We start from the raw sequence: 15,640 nt of genomic DNA, 5'->3' as shown, positions 1-15,640 counted from the left end.
AGACCTACATGGGACGGCCCATTTTGATACACAGTGTTGTAGAGGTGTATACGCCGGTTTACAGAAAACAGTCGAAACTTGTTTGTACACGTTGCTTAAGGTGCCAAATTATACACGTTGCCACCAAACAGTCGAAACTTGTTTGTCCAAAAAAAAGCTGGGAGTTACATTTTCAATTCCACCCAGCTAAGGTACGAGGAACCTAATACACCCATAAGAAATTTCTCCAGAAAAAAAAAACACACCCATATGTCCCCAGCTTTTTTTGATAAAGGACATTTCATTGACTCAAAATTTAGCATCAACCAAATAGAAAACATGATGAGCAACACCCAACATCTGCATAACTAAGATGTCACAGTCAAACAGAAACAAATAGAGAGAAGAAAAAAAAGACGACATATCAAAAACAGTAGGACCATATAGGAACAACACTATACCTTATCAAAGCATGTGGTGCACCAATCCGGAGGTTATACCACCACCCAAGCTAGGTAACGACCTCCCTGGGCATCCGCTCCAAACGCATACACACTACCTTAAACAACGATTGATACTTCGCTCGTTCTAGCATAGACCATCTAGAAAGCGAGTGCGTACACAGAATATAACATGCAAATGGGAGGTGTTTTTGCCCTCGAAAATTAAATCATTTCTACATAGCCAGAGCGCCGGTAATAAGACAACACTTGTGTGCGGATATAAAGGACATTACTTGGATGACTGGCCACGTAAAATGCGTAAATCTTGCATTGGAAAAGAGGTGTTTGATTGTTTCATCATGAATATAAAAACTACACTTCTTACTTCCTTGTCAACTATGTCGGGGATATACCCTGCGGTGTGACCCAACCGGACTTGGCGACTCACTGGTGACCCACCCTGACTTAGGCGACTCACTAAGTGACCCGCCTGGATCTCTCCACTCACTGATGACTCGGCCGAGCCAGGTGACTCATTGGTGATCTGGCAGGCGGGTCAGAGGAGCGACAAGACCAGGAGGCCCAAAAGGCGGTTCATGGAAGGCCGGCTCGTGTTGTGGTGGGCCGGCTTAAGATGAAAGGCATAAGGAATATTCTCCTACAAAGGAAGCAAGACTAGGACTCCACTTGTATTAGAGTAGTCCTAGTCCTATTAGGACTCCACATGTAACTCGCTCCTCCCAACTTATATAAGGAGGGATAGGGCACACTAGTAGAAAAAAGGACCTTATGTGAGACACATTAGTCCGGGTTCGATTTTGGCCCGGTACTAATGGTACCATTAGTCCCAGTTCAAACGACTATGCATTAGTGCCGGTTCGTGTTGAACCTTTAGTACCGGTTCGTGCCACGAACGGTACTAAAGGGGTGGTGGCAGGCTGGCGTCAGGTCAGCCCTTTAGTACCGGTTTGTGCCACGAACCGGCACTAAAGGGGTCTAACCTATAGTCCGGGTTGGAGACACAAACCGGGACTATAGGGCAATTTTCAAACTCTACCCCCTCCCCCCGTGTATCGCCATTTTAGTTTTGAGAAAAAATAAAAGAAAATGATAAAAATTTCAAAAATTAAAATCCTTAGAGATGTAGTTATCTGACTACATCTACAAGTTAGGAAAATTTAAAAACTTAAATTTGGACATGTTTTACAAAAAAGTGTGATGAAAAAGTAAAACGACTATATCTTTTGTATACGATGTCAAAAAAACATATAATATATCAAAATGTTCAGCATGAAGATCCGCATCCAATTTTGACGGCCGTATGCCTGTTTGCAAATTTTTAGAATCCTCAAATTCTAAAAGGAAAAAAAAGATATGCTCAAATTTCAGTTTTTTTGAATTTTGGTCAAACTGTGGTCAAACTACTTATTCAAGAAATATTAGTGTTACTAAATAATTATTCAAGAATATTAGTGTTACTAAATAATTATTTCAGTTTTTTGAATTTTGGTCAAATCTGGTCAAACTGTGGTCAAACTATGGTCAAACTACTTATTCAAGAAATATTAGTGTTACTAAATAATTATTGTTTTTTAGAATAATAGTTTCAAATTCAAACGGTGAAACGTGTGACGTAATGCTCAAGCTAAACTCCTGAGGGTTAATAGGATTGACAACTTACTATTATCAAGAAAGCGACAGGTGTAGACTTAGAAACTAGGGGGAATAGAACTCCAAAGTTAAGCGTGCTCCGGCTAGAGTAGTGAGAGGATGGGTAACCGGCCGAGAAGTTAAATAATTTGGAATGAGTGATCCACACTTGAGTAGTTAAGGGGTGATTAGAGACTAAATCATCAAATTATTCAGAAAATAAAAAAACAATTTTTTTTCAATTTTTTTTAAAAAAAACCTTTAGTACCGGTTGGTAACACCAACCGATACTAAAGGCCCCCCTTAGCACGGCGCGAGCTCACGCCACGTGGTGCGGTTCGTGCTGGACCGATACTAAAGGGGGGGGGGGCTTTAGTCTCCACCCATTAGTGCCGGTTGTAGAACCGGCATAAAAGGCCCTTACAAACCGGTAATAAAGTTCCGTTTTCTACTAGTGGCCCCCCAAGAGGAACAAGTTAAGACAGACAAAGTCGATAGCTCGAGAGAGAGGGGTAGCCAAAGAGCACCCTTGTAATTGTGAGCACTATGATCAATGTCAATGGAGCAGGATGTAGGCTTTTACTTCCACCGCGAGGGGCCGAACCTGGGTAAAACCTCGCGTCTCTCGTCCCGCTCAACCCCTCTCAAGCTACCAGTTAGATGTGTTGGCCTCACGACTAAGTCCTTTTTATTAAGGACATCTGCCGTGACAAATCCATGACAGTACAAAGACTACACGTCTTATTTCCTTGTCAATTGTGACGGGCGAGATTGTCTTTAGTTAGCACAACTCCCCTTTGAATATACCACATGAAGATACCCATATCGTCCCTAGCTGATGAATACAATTTTGAACAACTCGAGGCCTCTTCCCAGAAATTTCACTTTTAAAACTACAACTCGTCTTGGTTGTGATGAGGTCTTGCTCTTTCATTCATTGTTTGAGAGGTAGTCCATTGTTTAAAAAGTGCCGCCAATTGCAGACAGAACTAGGTATGATCGAACTAGTCAAGAACACTAGCCTGCACCGGCCTAACGCGCATATTTCTGTATGTAAACTGTGTATGATTAGTTAAGTTGAGTGTCGTATGGCATCTGTCCTCGATGGATGTCAAAGTATAAGATGACGCGCAGTATAATTTCATATCTGCCGTGGGACACAACTGGCGTGACATGTCCCGGGTTCCATTTTTTACATGGCACAATAATCAACCTCCTCTGGTTCTTTATTAATTATGTGATTTGTTTTCATAATTGGACAAATAAGGTTGACCTCAGGCTGATTCATTGGCAAAAAGTATTTATTTCAAACATTTGTATGTTGGCATAATTTAGGAAGATCCAGAGTATGACCGTAGCTAGCTAATTCATCCAACTTGTTAAGATGTGAGCACGTTGATCAACCTATTTCTACATTAACCAACAATAAACCAATTATTTAGCATAAGAAAAATAATATTATTGCAACGAGCACTAGTGAGATAGGATGATTGGGCAATATAACTTCTAGTGAAGTCTTTCAAACTAGTAAATGCAGACTCATCTTGCATCACTTTGTATACCAAAAAGGTTTCTCTTTCTGTAATTAGCAAATTGCAGACTTCTTTTTACCATAACAATCTCTTAATTTTAGTTACTTCTATAAAATAGGAGTACTTCATATATCATAGCATACATAGTCTTCTCACAATTATGGCTGTATGATGTGTACGACATCATTGTGCATAAATTGGCAAGATTTGTTGTATAGGAACCTAACAGACAAGTTGATCTTTTTTAAAAATAATGAAAAGATAAGGGGCATTAGTGTGGCCGATCAGGCTGACCAGGCAATACAATTCCGAACAACTATTGGCATCTTCTAAGAAATTGCACCTTTAGAAAAGTACAACTCTATACATGGTTGTGAACTTGCGAGGAAGCTTTGTTCTTTCATCCATTGGTTGAGACATACACCAAAGTCTTTGGTTAAGTAGTACTATTTGAATAAGTATAGCCAATTGCACAACAAGACAATTAATATGATCGATCAAATCAAGAACGACAACCTGCCACAAACCATGACTAGCCTAGCGTGTACTACTATGTAAACCATGAGCGACAAATTAAGTTGGGTGCCATATGGTGTAACAAGCATTTGTCCTCCTCGCTAGATGTTAAAACTACATCATGAAACACACACTTATGATTTCATAACTTATCTATCATTGGACATATGCTAGGGTGTGGCTGGTATCTCGCAATCTAACTTTTTACAAGGCACAACGATCAATTGGATGAGGGAAGGCAGCTCTAACATTGTGACGTGTAAGCATAATGAATAAAGATTCTGCCATACATAACCAATAATAGAATAGTGATTTCACATAATGAAAGTAACTATCATTGCAAAATAGAACCTAACACAACCATAGGATATTTCTAAGAGAACCCCATAAGGAACTGAAATGTTTACTGTCGTCCCTAGCCGATGAAAACTTTGAACATGCTGCGGGTGTTGGGTAATTGGTAGTATTTTTTTTTTGCGCGGAGTGGGGGGGGGGGGGGTAATTGGTAGTAGTGCGGCCAACTCAGGCTAACTAGAAAATGCAATTTTGAACAACTCTAGTCCTCTTCCAAGAAATTGCACTTTAAAAACTACACCCCGTCTTAGTTGTGATGAGGTCTTGCTCTTTCATCCATTAGTTGAGAGATAGTGCAAAGTTTCTGCTTAGCAATTACTCCTACCCATTTAAAAGTATAGCTAATTGCAAACTAGGCCTAACTAGATAATCTATCTTCAACAACTCTAGTGCTCTTTCTGACAAATTGCACCTTAACTAGTACAACCCGTCTTGGTTGTGACGAGGTCTCGCCCATTCATCCATTGGTCGGTAGATAGTCCAAAGACTCCGCTTAGTTAGTTCATACCACTCTTTATAAAGTGCAGCCAATTGCAGACTAAACGTTAAGTATGATTGATTGAAACAAGAACAGTAACCTGCCACCGGCCTGACGCGTACATTACTGTATCTAAATTGTGGACTCGCTAGATTAATTAAGTTGGGTGTCGTCTGGTATATGTCCTTGCTAGATGTCATAGTACACGATGACGTGCAATATATTTTCATATCTGTAGTGGGGCCACAACTGGTGTGGCTGGTGTCTCGGGTTCTAGTTTTTTCTTACATGGCACAATAATCGACCTCCTCTGGTTCTTCAGTAATTATGTGCTATGTTTGCATAATTGGACAAGAGAAGGTTGATATCAGGTTGATTCATTGGCAAAAATATATTTATTTAAACATTTGTCTGTCGGGATAATTTAGGAAGATCCAGAGTATGACCGTAGGTAGCTAATTCATCCAACTTGCTAAGATGTTAGCATGCTCATGTCGCCCTACAAGCAGCAAGCACGTATGACTAAGGTATGATGATTAGCCAATATAACTTCTAGTCAAGTCTTTCGAGATAGTAGATGGCGAGTTATCGCGCATTATTTTGTAGTCCAAAACAAGTTGCTTCAGACATTTTGTCAATTTTAGTTTACTCTATAAATTAGAAAGACTTTATGTAGCATGCATACCAATTCTTCTATCAACTTTTTTTTTGCGGGTACAATTCTTTGCCAATGAATTAGAAAGTCGTACGATTAGAAAGAATTAGAAAGTTGCTAGATAAATTAGAATGAATCTATATGGCTATAGTTGATAGAAGAATTGGTATGCATGCTACATAAAGTCTTTGCCATATCATGTATGTTGTCATTGTGCGGGCGCTAGCAAGCTTTGTTATTGTAGGCACCTAACATGGAGGCGACTAGTATGAGATCAACATATTACATGAGATCGTGCGATCCAGCTATCTGGGCAGACTGGATTAAGATCCCACGATGCAAATAGGGAGAGATGGAGATACGCAAGACATTTTACATGGATCTCCTCATTCCGAAAATATTGCAGACCAAGACCCCAAACCTAATCCTCTTTCTCGCGTTCCTGGACCACCATGCGCTGCCGGAGTGCACCACCGTAAGACCGCACGCGGCCTCGCCTCAATGTGCCGTTGACCTCGCCGAATCAAGACACACCAGCTTCATTTCCGGCCACCCGCAAGCCTGTCATTACCAGATCTGACGCCTCCATCGGATCTGCTTGCAGGAGCGCTTGATCCAGTTCATCACTCAACGCCGATGACCGGAGCGCCCAAATCCATGGTGTACCATGACCGCAGCAGTCCAGGTGCGCGGATCTAGAGGTTACACTGGCCGGCGAGGTGCACGCATGATTTCCGATCAGCGTGTTCTGCTTCTGCATCTTTTGTTACTAGTAAATGCGTACGTGCACCGCACGTGTAATCTTAATTTGGCTTGAAGACACACCTGAATTTTCTTTACAAAAGTAGCATGAAAAGAAATTGTTTGTGTAAACACCATCAGCGGCAGGTCCATCTCTTCGTACAAATGGTTTGAAAATTATACTAATCCAACGGAGAATCACCCCCCCCCCCCCCCCCGATTACCTTCCTTACATATGTCGTGGGGCGGTTCGTTGTGGCAGTTTCCTTTCTTGTGAATGTAAGTAAGGAAGGAATCAGGGAGAGAGGATTGATTAGCAGTAAACACGTTTAGCGCTAAACATGTTTAGTTGCTCACCATTAGGACAATAAGGACTGTCGGATTAATGCTAATGGATGGCCGAGATCTGTTGGATCTGCCTCACTGGGTCTTTTTATATTGGTATATATATAGATATAGATATAGATGCAGGGGTAAACTCGTGTTGAGCACTGCCATGTTTTTGGCACGTTCTTGTTGAATTTCTTCCCTTCTTTGTTTGTTCAATTTGTGTGATACCGATTAATATTTTGGAGCCTTTCTTGCAAATTGTGCATCTGCACAAAATAATTCTTTTTTGCTGTAAATGATCATGTTTCACTCCATTTGTTTTTGAATATATGACTAGTATTAATCTGACTGCTACTTAGCAAGCTTACTGACATTTGTTTTTGTGATTTCTCAGTACACTTTTATTTATGGAATGTTCATTTTTCAGGAAGAATTTACGATGTTACTTGCTAGCATGAACATGTAGAGATCAATTGCTAATCGTGAAGATTTTTTTTTCTATGATCTCATATACATAAATTTCTCAAAGAATGTAAATATGGGACTGTAGCGACTTTCATTTGTTTGTGGAAGCAGTGACATATGGCATTTTCGTAGAGTACATAATCTCTTTCTTAAAATGGTTTTGTGCACAAAGTATAGCTTTACTATTTCCAAAATTGTTTTGTATGCACATATTTTTACTGTACACACATAACTGAGCATGCAGTATTCCCGTCAGTCAAGCAAAGCATGTGAGTAATACCAAGAGGACTAAACTATAAAATATTAGGGACTCTAGTGCAAGATGCACCATCTAACCAAGCCGTACTTGATCTGTACCATGAGATCTTCATTCGATGGCTGATATTGATGGATCGCATGATCTCACCTGATATGCTGATCTGATACTAGTCATGCCCCACCTAACATGCTAGTTGTTATTTTCAAGATTTTTTCTAAAAATAAGTGGCAGTCGTACGATTTGTTGGGCTGATCAGACTACAACTTTGAACTCTTATGACAAACTAGACATTTAGTAAAAAAATAAATCGAAAAGGAGGATTACCCCCGGCCTCTGCATCAAACGATGCACATATCCATCATTATTAATTATTCATCAGAGTCCGACAAACTAAATACATGGATCAACCCAAAGCTACTTTTCTAGCGACCTCTACGTTGCACCTACAAGTCTCATGGAGTGCCCTGGTGCATACACGCACACCATCTAATCCAGTGGCCACCCAAGGCTGCCTGATTGAGCCTAGAGCACCAACCGGTGTAGCGGACCCTCAGCACACACCACATGCGCACACCGAAGAATCCGCCGCCACCATCTTCTGTCGTCCCATCTTTAGAAGGGATCAATGCATATGCCTTGCCAGGCCCAACTACCGTCGACGCCACCACGATGCCAGACATCGCCACCATCCTGCGTGCTTCCATCAACATGTGCCCATCGCCGAGACCCCGCTGCTCCATGCCACCGTGCCGCTCCACCTTCACGAACACCACCTGCTATCACCGGTCCCGTCCCCTCCGCCTGCAAGTCCTTTAGCCGAGCACCCGAATGCCCCAGGCGGTGCTTCCAAGTAGGAGACGACACACGTTGTGCCGCCGACGCCCAATCCAAGGGGATTTCGGGTCTTTACTCGGGCATGGGATCGGGGTTGAAGGGGAGGACGTTGACGGCACCTGCAAGAATGAAAGCGGCAATCGTGGTCGTCGGGAAGAGCGGGTCATCTAGACTTTCATCCGCTCCAAAGCCACCTCTACCAACTCCCACCAAACTCACCAGGGCCGACGGCCGAGGCTGCAAGCCACCAGGTGCAATGGGATAGAAGATGCAGCGAGGAGATCCACCGGCAACTCACTGCCCATGCGGTCAAGACGTCGTCCATCTACCACCCACGAGCACCGCCCGCCGAGGACGCCGCCACCATGCCTACTTGGGCCGCCGCGCCAGGTCCAGATTCCTCCGCGAGGACCGGCTCGATGTGATCCGCAGCCGCGTGGTCCACACCATCACCTAAGCCTGCCGCCGCCCGAACCCGTCGCCGCCGGGAGCTGCCACGCCAACGGGAGACCAGGACCCATGGATCTGGGCGTCCGCGCATGCCGCCGCAAGCCCTCCGCCATCGGGAGTCACCTTGCCATTGGGGGGAGGGTGCACACCCCACGGATCTAGGCGCCCGTGCCCACCACGGATCTGGGAGAGTGAGGAGATACCCTCCACCGCCGCCATCACATGCACAGGCAACGGCGAAGGGGGAGGCGGGTCGCAGGGGGCGGTCTCAGCGGCGGTAGTTGAAGCCTCCTGTGTCGCCCGAGAGGTGGGCGACACTTTCACCGGACATTAGATAGAGCAATTTGAATAATTAGTTGTGACCAAGTCTTTCTCTTTCAGCCATTGGTTAAGACATGGAGATGGAAAAGAAGATTGCTGAGAGTACCTCGAGGGCCCCGAGGCCCTTTGCTTCTGCCCTCCGAATCATCGCCCAGCTGGAGGAGAAGGTGGATGTGCTCAATGCCCCTATTGTCGCGAACCGAGGGTAGTTTAGATTTTTTATGGTGGAACCAACACCAGGGTTTAAGTCAGTTTAAAAAAACACCGGGGTTCAAGTCCTACACTTGACACTTGTGGTTGCATTTTTTTGGATTTATTTCAGGCCTTTCGGCGATGTGTGTTCAGTGAGAGGAGACGTTCTCGTCGACTACAAAGTCGTTTATGACGAATTCGTCAATCTCAAAATGGTGTGCCGGCTCAGTATCTCGGAGGTGCTCATAGCATAGTGTGTGTGTGCGTGCGTTGACATGGTTGAGTATATGTGTGTATGTGAGCGCTTACAATTGTACTATATTAAAAACAAAAAATTTAATACAATCAATAAGTTCTCATGCTGGACTATAATAAAGCGGTCCAGTGTATTCTGTGTCAGTTTTGTAGTTACTCCGTAGGTGCAACAACTTTGGCTCACATCATATTACTGTTTATTAATATTTTATTACTCTTTAGCAAAGCATCGGAAAGCGATAGCCCAACAGCAAGACAACAATTATGGACCGCTGGACCAGCACCATCGATCTGTAGCTGGAACCCCAACTCTAGCATTAGTACCACCATGTTTCTCCAGCTCTAGCATTAGCACCACCAATTCCTCCATCACAGCAAGAAAGCACATCCTTCCTCATCCAAGCCATGGATGTCTCGTCGGGGGCCATGATCCCCTTGATCAAGAAGCTCGGGAGCCTACTCGTGGATGAGTACAACCTGGAGAAACGCGTGAAGAAAGGCGTCAAGTCTCTGATCACAGAGCTAAAGATGATGCACGCTGTTCTACGAAAGATCGGCGCCAAGCCACCGGAGCAGTTCGACGAGGAGGTCCTCATCTGGGCGGGCAAAGTGAGGGAGCTCTCCTACCATATGGAGGACGCCGTCGACGCCTTCATCGTGCGCGTGGAGGACGTGGGCCATGACCATGGCTCCACCAACATGAAAAACAAAGTCAAGAAGTTCCTCAAAAGGGTCACCAAACTGTTTACCAAGGGTAAGGCTCTTCATCAGATCTCCGATGACATTGAAGAAGCTCAGCGGCTCGCCAAGGAGTTAGGCGACCTGTGCCAGAGGTATATGATTGAGGCGCAGGCCAACAGTAGTGGCGATGCCATTGATCCTCGCCTCAAGGCGGTGTATAAAGATGTCACGGAGCTCGTTGGGATAGATCATGTAAGAGATGAGCTGATAAAGAAGTTGTGTGATAGTAATGAGAGGTCCAAGGAGCACTTAAGGACCATTTCTATTGTTGGATTTGGCGGGTTGGGCAAGACAACTCTCGCCAAAGCAGTGTATGACAAGATCAAAGTGGAGTTTGATAGTGTAGCTTTTGTTTCTGTGTCTCGGAATCCTGACATGACCAACATTTTCAAGAAGCTCTTATATGAACTTGACAAGGGCAAGTATGCAACCATCAACGAAGCTACTAGGGACGAGGGACAACTCCTCGATGAATTGAGGATATTTCTTCAAGATAGGAGGTACATACGTAGCAGCAAAACATTTTCATTATTATTTCCAGGAAACCATGAATGCTAGTTAGTGAATAGCGTGTCCCGAGTCAGTTTTATTTTGGTTTTATTAAATGGACACTGTTACTAGGCCTTGCGTTCATGTTTTATATGAATCTTCCAAATTATGCACAATATATGCTTCTAAACGATTAAACGACTAATGTTTAAAAAAGTATAGGTATCTCATTGTAATTGATGACATATGTGATGAAGAAGCATGGGAATTTATCAAGTGTGCTTTCTCCGACAACTGTCTCGGTAGTCGAGTAATGACTACCACACGCATAGGCAGCATCTCTAAAGCATGTTGCTCTTCTGGTGATGATATAATATATCAGATGAAACCTCTTACTGATGATGACTCCAAAAGACTCTTCTACAAAAGAATATTTCTTCAAGGAAGTAAATGTCCAGATGAATTGGAGCAGGTATGTAGAGAAATTTTAAAGAAATGTGGTGGAGTACCACTAGCCATCATTACAATTGCTAGTATTTTAGCTACTAATCGTCAAGACCAACACATAAAGCCAAAGTATCAATGGGAGAACATACTTGTCTCTATTGGTCGTGGACTTACCGAAGGGGGTAGTACGAAGGACATGCAAAGAATATTGTCCTTTAGTTATTACGATTTACCTTCTCATTTGAAGACTTGTTTATTATATCTCAGTATATTTCCAGAGGATTCTGAGATAAGGAGAGACCGGTTGATATGGATGTGGATAGCCGAAGGGTTTGTGCAAGGTGGAAAACAAGAAACTACACTATTTGAGCTCGGAGAGAGTTACTTCAATGAGCTCGCAAATAGAAATTTGATTCAACCGATATATCTTGATGTTGAAGGCAGGACGGGAGCTTGTCGTGTGCATGATATGGTTCTCGACCTCTTATGTTTCCTGTCCAGCGAAGAAAACTTTGTTACTATAATAGATGGTACTCAGCAAAGCAAACCTATTTCACATTGCAAGATTCACAGATTATCTTTCCAAAACAGCATGTCAGATCTCACCACCCATCGGGTCAATGCCACAAATATGTCACAAGTGAGGTCTGTTATTCTCCTTAGAACTTATATTGATCTGATCCAGACTATTTCACACTTTCAAGTTTTACGTGTATTGGATTTGGAAGGTTGTAATCTTGGGAAAAATCTCCACCATACTGATCTCAGGTATATCGAGAATTTATTGCACCTAAGGTATCTGGGGCTAAGAAGAACTTTTGTTTCTGAGCTCCCTGTGGAAATAGGAAAGCTAAAATTTTTGCAGACACTCGACTTGGTAGAAAGTGGACCAGAGCCAGGATCAAGTATAGTGATTCCACCAAGTGTTGTCCGTCTAAGACATTTGATTTGCCTACATGCATCCAATGAGGTGTTACCCGTTGGGATCGGGGACATGGCGTCCTTAGAAGAGCTGACTGGAGTATTGATGGATGGTCCTTCTGTGATTAATAAAGAGCTAGGGAAATTGATCAAGCTGAGAGTGCTCGACCTTATTTGGAATGGGCACGATGAGAGCGTGTGTAATTCTTTGGTAGTGTCCCTGGGGAATCTGCGGAAAATGCAAAGTCTAACTATTTACAGCCACGGCAGTGCAAGGTTTGATGTGAGCTGGGATGACTTTGTGCCCACTCCAGAACTTCGTGCCATTGAGTTTCATCGATGCACCACCACATTGCCTAGGTGGGTCAATTTGTCATCATTTCCCCTACTCTCGTCCATGAATATTACAGTGAACATGGTGCGGCCAGAAGTCGACTTTCAGATCCTCGGGAAGCTTCCCGCTCTTCGTTCTCTCATGCTAGGGGTCAACAAAGTTCAGCATACTCGTGTCGAAATGTTCGTCGTTGGCGCCAATGCATTCCCATGTTTGAGAGTGTGCAAGTTCTTCCGTTTTCTCACGGGACCATCTATGTTTCCACGAGGAGCTATGCCAAGGCTCGTAATCCTGCGGTTCTCAGCCCGAGCGTTGGATATAGCTAGTGGTGACCAGGATGTCAGCATGGGGCACCTCCCTTCCCTCCAGCAAGTCACGGTTTACCTTTGGGTTGAGAAAGGCAGCTCTTCAGATAAGTGTAAGAAGGAAGCGGATGTTGTGCTGAGGCATGCAGCGGACACCCACCCCAACCGTCCCAACCTTGAGACCTAGTATCAATCAAGTAAGTCCTTTCTCCCAGGTTTCTTCTGTATATTTTGGCTTAATTCTATTTCTACAAAGAGTACACACACACGCTCATTCCTTTTTTTTCTTTTTTTCTTTTTGGTTTCTCAGGTCTCTAATTACGATGACAAATTGACGGTCTCAAGCCGGTCAAGCTCCATTTGTTGCTTGACTTGTTCAGCAACTGGGTGTCGATGTCACGGGGCAAGCTGGCTTACTTCCCCTCCAGACCCCTAGGGATCCTTGGGCTCTTGGCTGCCACCTCCTGCGAGATCCAGTCCACCATTCATACCTATCGATATCGTGAGTCCTTTTTCTCTGGATTCTTCTCTAGATTTTGGTTTAATTCTATTTCTCCAAACAATACACATGCTCATTCTTTTTTTCTTAGCTAGATTATTAACCTCAATGACGACGACGACGATCCCGTGCCGGATCCTGTGCTTGACTTGTCTTGCAACCGGGGATGACGTTCTGGAACTGTTCTGAGTTTATTCCGCCCCTTCATGATGGACCAGTGTAAGTGATAGTTTTGCACTGAATTCTGAATTCCTCTTCCTCCCGAAGAGTCTTATCTAAACTTGCTCGAAATTCTCCACGCCCCGGTCCCGCAATCCCGCAGAACGAGACAAGGCGCAAGGTGCAAGAACGAGACGGAGACTACAACGCCGCCACCGCCACGATGCCGGCGTCTCCTTCTTTCCGGGCAAGCTGGCTTACATCCCCTCTCCCCCGCCACCGCCACGATGCCGGCGTTTCCTTCTTTCCGGGCAAGCTGGCTTACATCCCCTCTCCCCCCTCCCGCGAGATTAAGGCCTCCGTCCGCGTCGTCTTCCCTTGCGAGCTTGCCAAGCACGCCATCTCCGGGGGCACCTATTTTCAGTCTCTTCTTGTCTTCTCGGAGAGTCCCTGTCTCCTGCTTTCTCGTGGTTCGCTCTAGTTACATATTGGACCGTGTCATGTTCGGAACGGCACTGTTATTTCAGTCTGAAGATATAATAATGTTTTTTATTATTGCCTGTATGAATCTAGACCCGGAGAAATGTTATTTCTTACTATGATCCTGTTTTATTTTTGTCCTAATTTAGGAAGGTCTTCTTAGTTCGGTCTATTACAATGCAATCTTCTGTCTTGTGTGTTCGAGTATGGCGTTCGGCAAATCTCTTCATTTAATATATTTTTTCTAAAAAAAGATCTCTTCATTTAATGCTTTTGAACTTGCACATATGTTGGTCTGCTTCTGAATTTGTTGAGTTGGGTTCTTAGTTACACTTGTAGTTTGGCACCGTTGGATTCCCCCTTCTGTTGTTCCATTCCAATGCTCTACGTGCAGCAGACGGCGAATTGAAATTCAGAGAATTGCTTTTACTCCCTGAACTAGTTAGTGCCTTGCAAATGTAGTTGCGATTTTGCTGGACAACGACGTCGTCCAGCAGCAGCAGCAGGATAATTCAGAAACATTGATTTCATCATTCATTATTTTATTATTAATAATTCAGTACAGACAGTAGAGCCTAGATGAGCGGCGTCCATGTGTTTGTGTTGCACCTGATTGACACTCTGTTAGTGCTTGTGCATGCATCCGCTGGTGCTTGGTGGTCCGTCCATGAGTTTGGCCCATCTTTTGAACGCAGTACTTATCCTGCGCCTGTTGCATTTGCTACACTGAGCCTGAAGCCATGCCGTTGTGTTAATGCGTGATTCAAACCTAGAGAGCAAAGACAGTTAGGATGTTCTTCGGTTTGAAAAGACTTTGTTAACACATCATTGCAGCAAAACGGTTCAAACACCTCAACAGACTGGGGCCTAATGGAGCACACAGAGACGGAAATCAATACTGGGGCCTATAGATTTTGCTATAAATGGTTGGTGCATCATGTAATATTCAACACTATAGTAATACATTGTACCAGAAAAAGGAGATATATGACCGCAACTTGGGTCCATTAACTTGGGTCCACCGACAGTCTTCCTGTACAAGCAAAATTGAAGTGATTCCGACTGATCAGCGGACTTGAGTAACCATTTCACCGGCACACCAAGCGTCCAGGACGAAGAGCGGCCGAGCGGGCACTTTGCTGTAGAGTTTTGCCTGAATTCCATTTCTTGTAATCTCCTTATGTCTCCTATCAACACAAAATGACGGCACATCGACATTAATCGATCATGTACACAATATGCTAATAATTTTGGGCTGTACAGAATAGACTGCAAAGATTTGGCAAAGAAACCTTCCCTTTTGCCATTATCTTTTTACTGAGGGTTGATAAATAGTTTGGCACCTCAGCTCTTTCAGCGTTTTTTTTTTGAACAGTGAAATATTTTTAGATGATCTTGTCTGATCGATTTGCTACTAATAAGCTCGGGCCGTACAGAATACTCCAAGATTTGGCAAGCAACGTCCCCTTCTCCCATTCTCTTTTATAAAAGTTGATAAACAGTTTTGGCACCTCAGCTGTTTCTGCTTTTGTTTTAACAGTGAAATATTTTGAGATGATCTTGTCCAACAGAACCAAGTTGCGGAAACATAGGCAGAAATCCATCAACGTAAGAAACTCATCTGCACAAACATCATTCGTTTGAACCAACTTGCTGAAAGATATATAAGCAGAAACCCATCAGGCAAAAACTCATCAACAGATAAAATTGACTACTAAGAGCAAGTACTAGCTGGTGACAAGCAAAAGTTGACAAACATCAAATTCCTTCGCACTGAATAATACTACTATTACTGACAAATCAAATCAAAT

The 15,640-nt window shown here is 43.6% G+C and overlaps 1 protein-coding gene across 3 annotated transcripts; it reads left to right on the top strand.

Moving 5' to 3' along the window:
* Positions 1-9,766: 9,766 nt before the first annotated feature.
* LOC123083061 (disease resistance protein PIK5-NP) lies at positions 9,767-13,849 on the top strand. 3 transcript variants are annotated; one of them, XR_006439199.1, is made up of 5 exons: positions 9,767-10,695; positions 10,907-12,888; positions 13,002-13,193; positions 13,286-13,409; positions 13,513-13,849. XR_006439199.1 is itself a non-coding variant. In XM_044505211.1 (3 exons), the coding sequence occupies exons 1-3, from the start codon at positions 9,860-9,862 to the stop codon at positions 11,422-11,424; spliced, it is 1,101 nt and encodes a 366-aa protein (XP_044361146.1). In that variant the 5' UTR covers positions 9,767-9,859; the 3' UTR covers positions 11,425-11,660. The 3 variants fall into 3 exon arrangements, 1 of the variants encoding a protein (XP_044361146.1); XR_006439200.1 differs by having other exon boundaries at positions 13,282-13,409; XM_044505211.1 differs by lacking the exons at positions 13,002-13,193; positions 13,286-13,409; positions 13,513-13,849 and having other exon boundaries at positions 10,907-11,156; positions 11,410-11,660.
* The last annotated feature ends 1,791 nt before the right edge of the window (positions 13,850-15,640 follow it).

The sequence above is a fragment of the Triticum aestivum genome, chromosome 1B, assembly GCF_018294505.1.
Source record: "Triticum aestivum cultivar Chinese Spring chromosome 1B, IWGSC CS RefSeq v2.1, whole genome shotgun sequence".
Classification (NCBI taxonomy): Eukaryota; Viridiplantae; Streptophyta; class Magnoliopsida; order Poales; family Poaceae; genus Triticum; species Triticum aestivum.
Note: the sequence above shows the minus strand (reverse complement) of the source record. Positions and strands in the feature narration are given on the sequence as shown.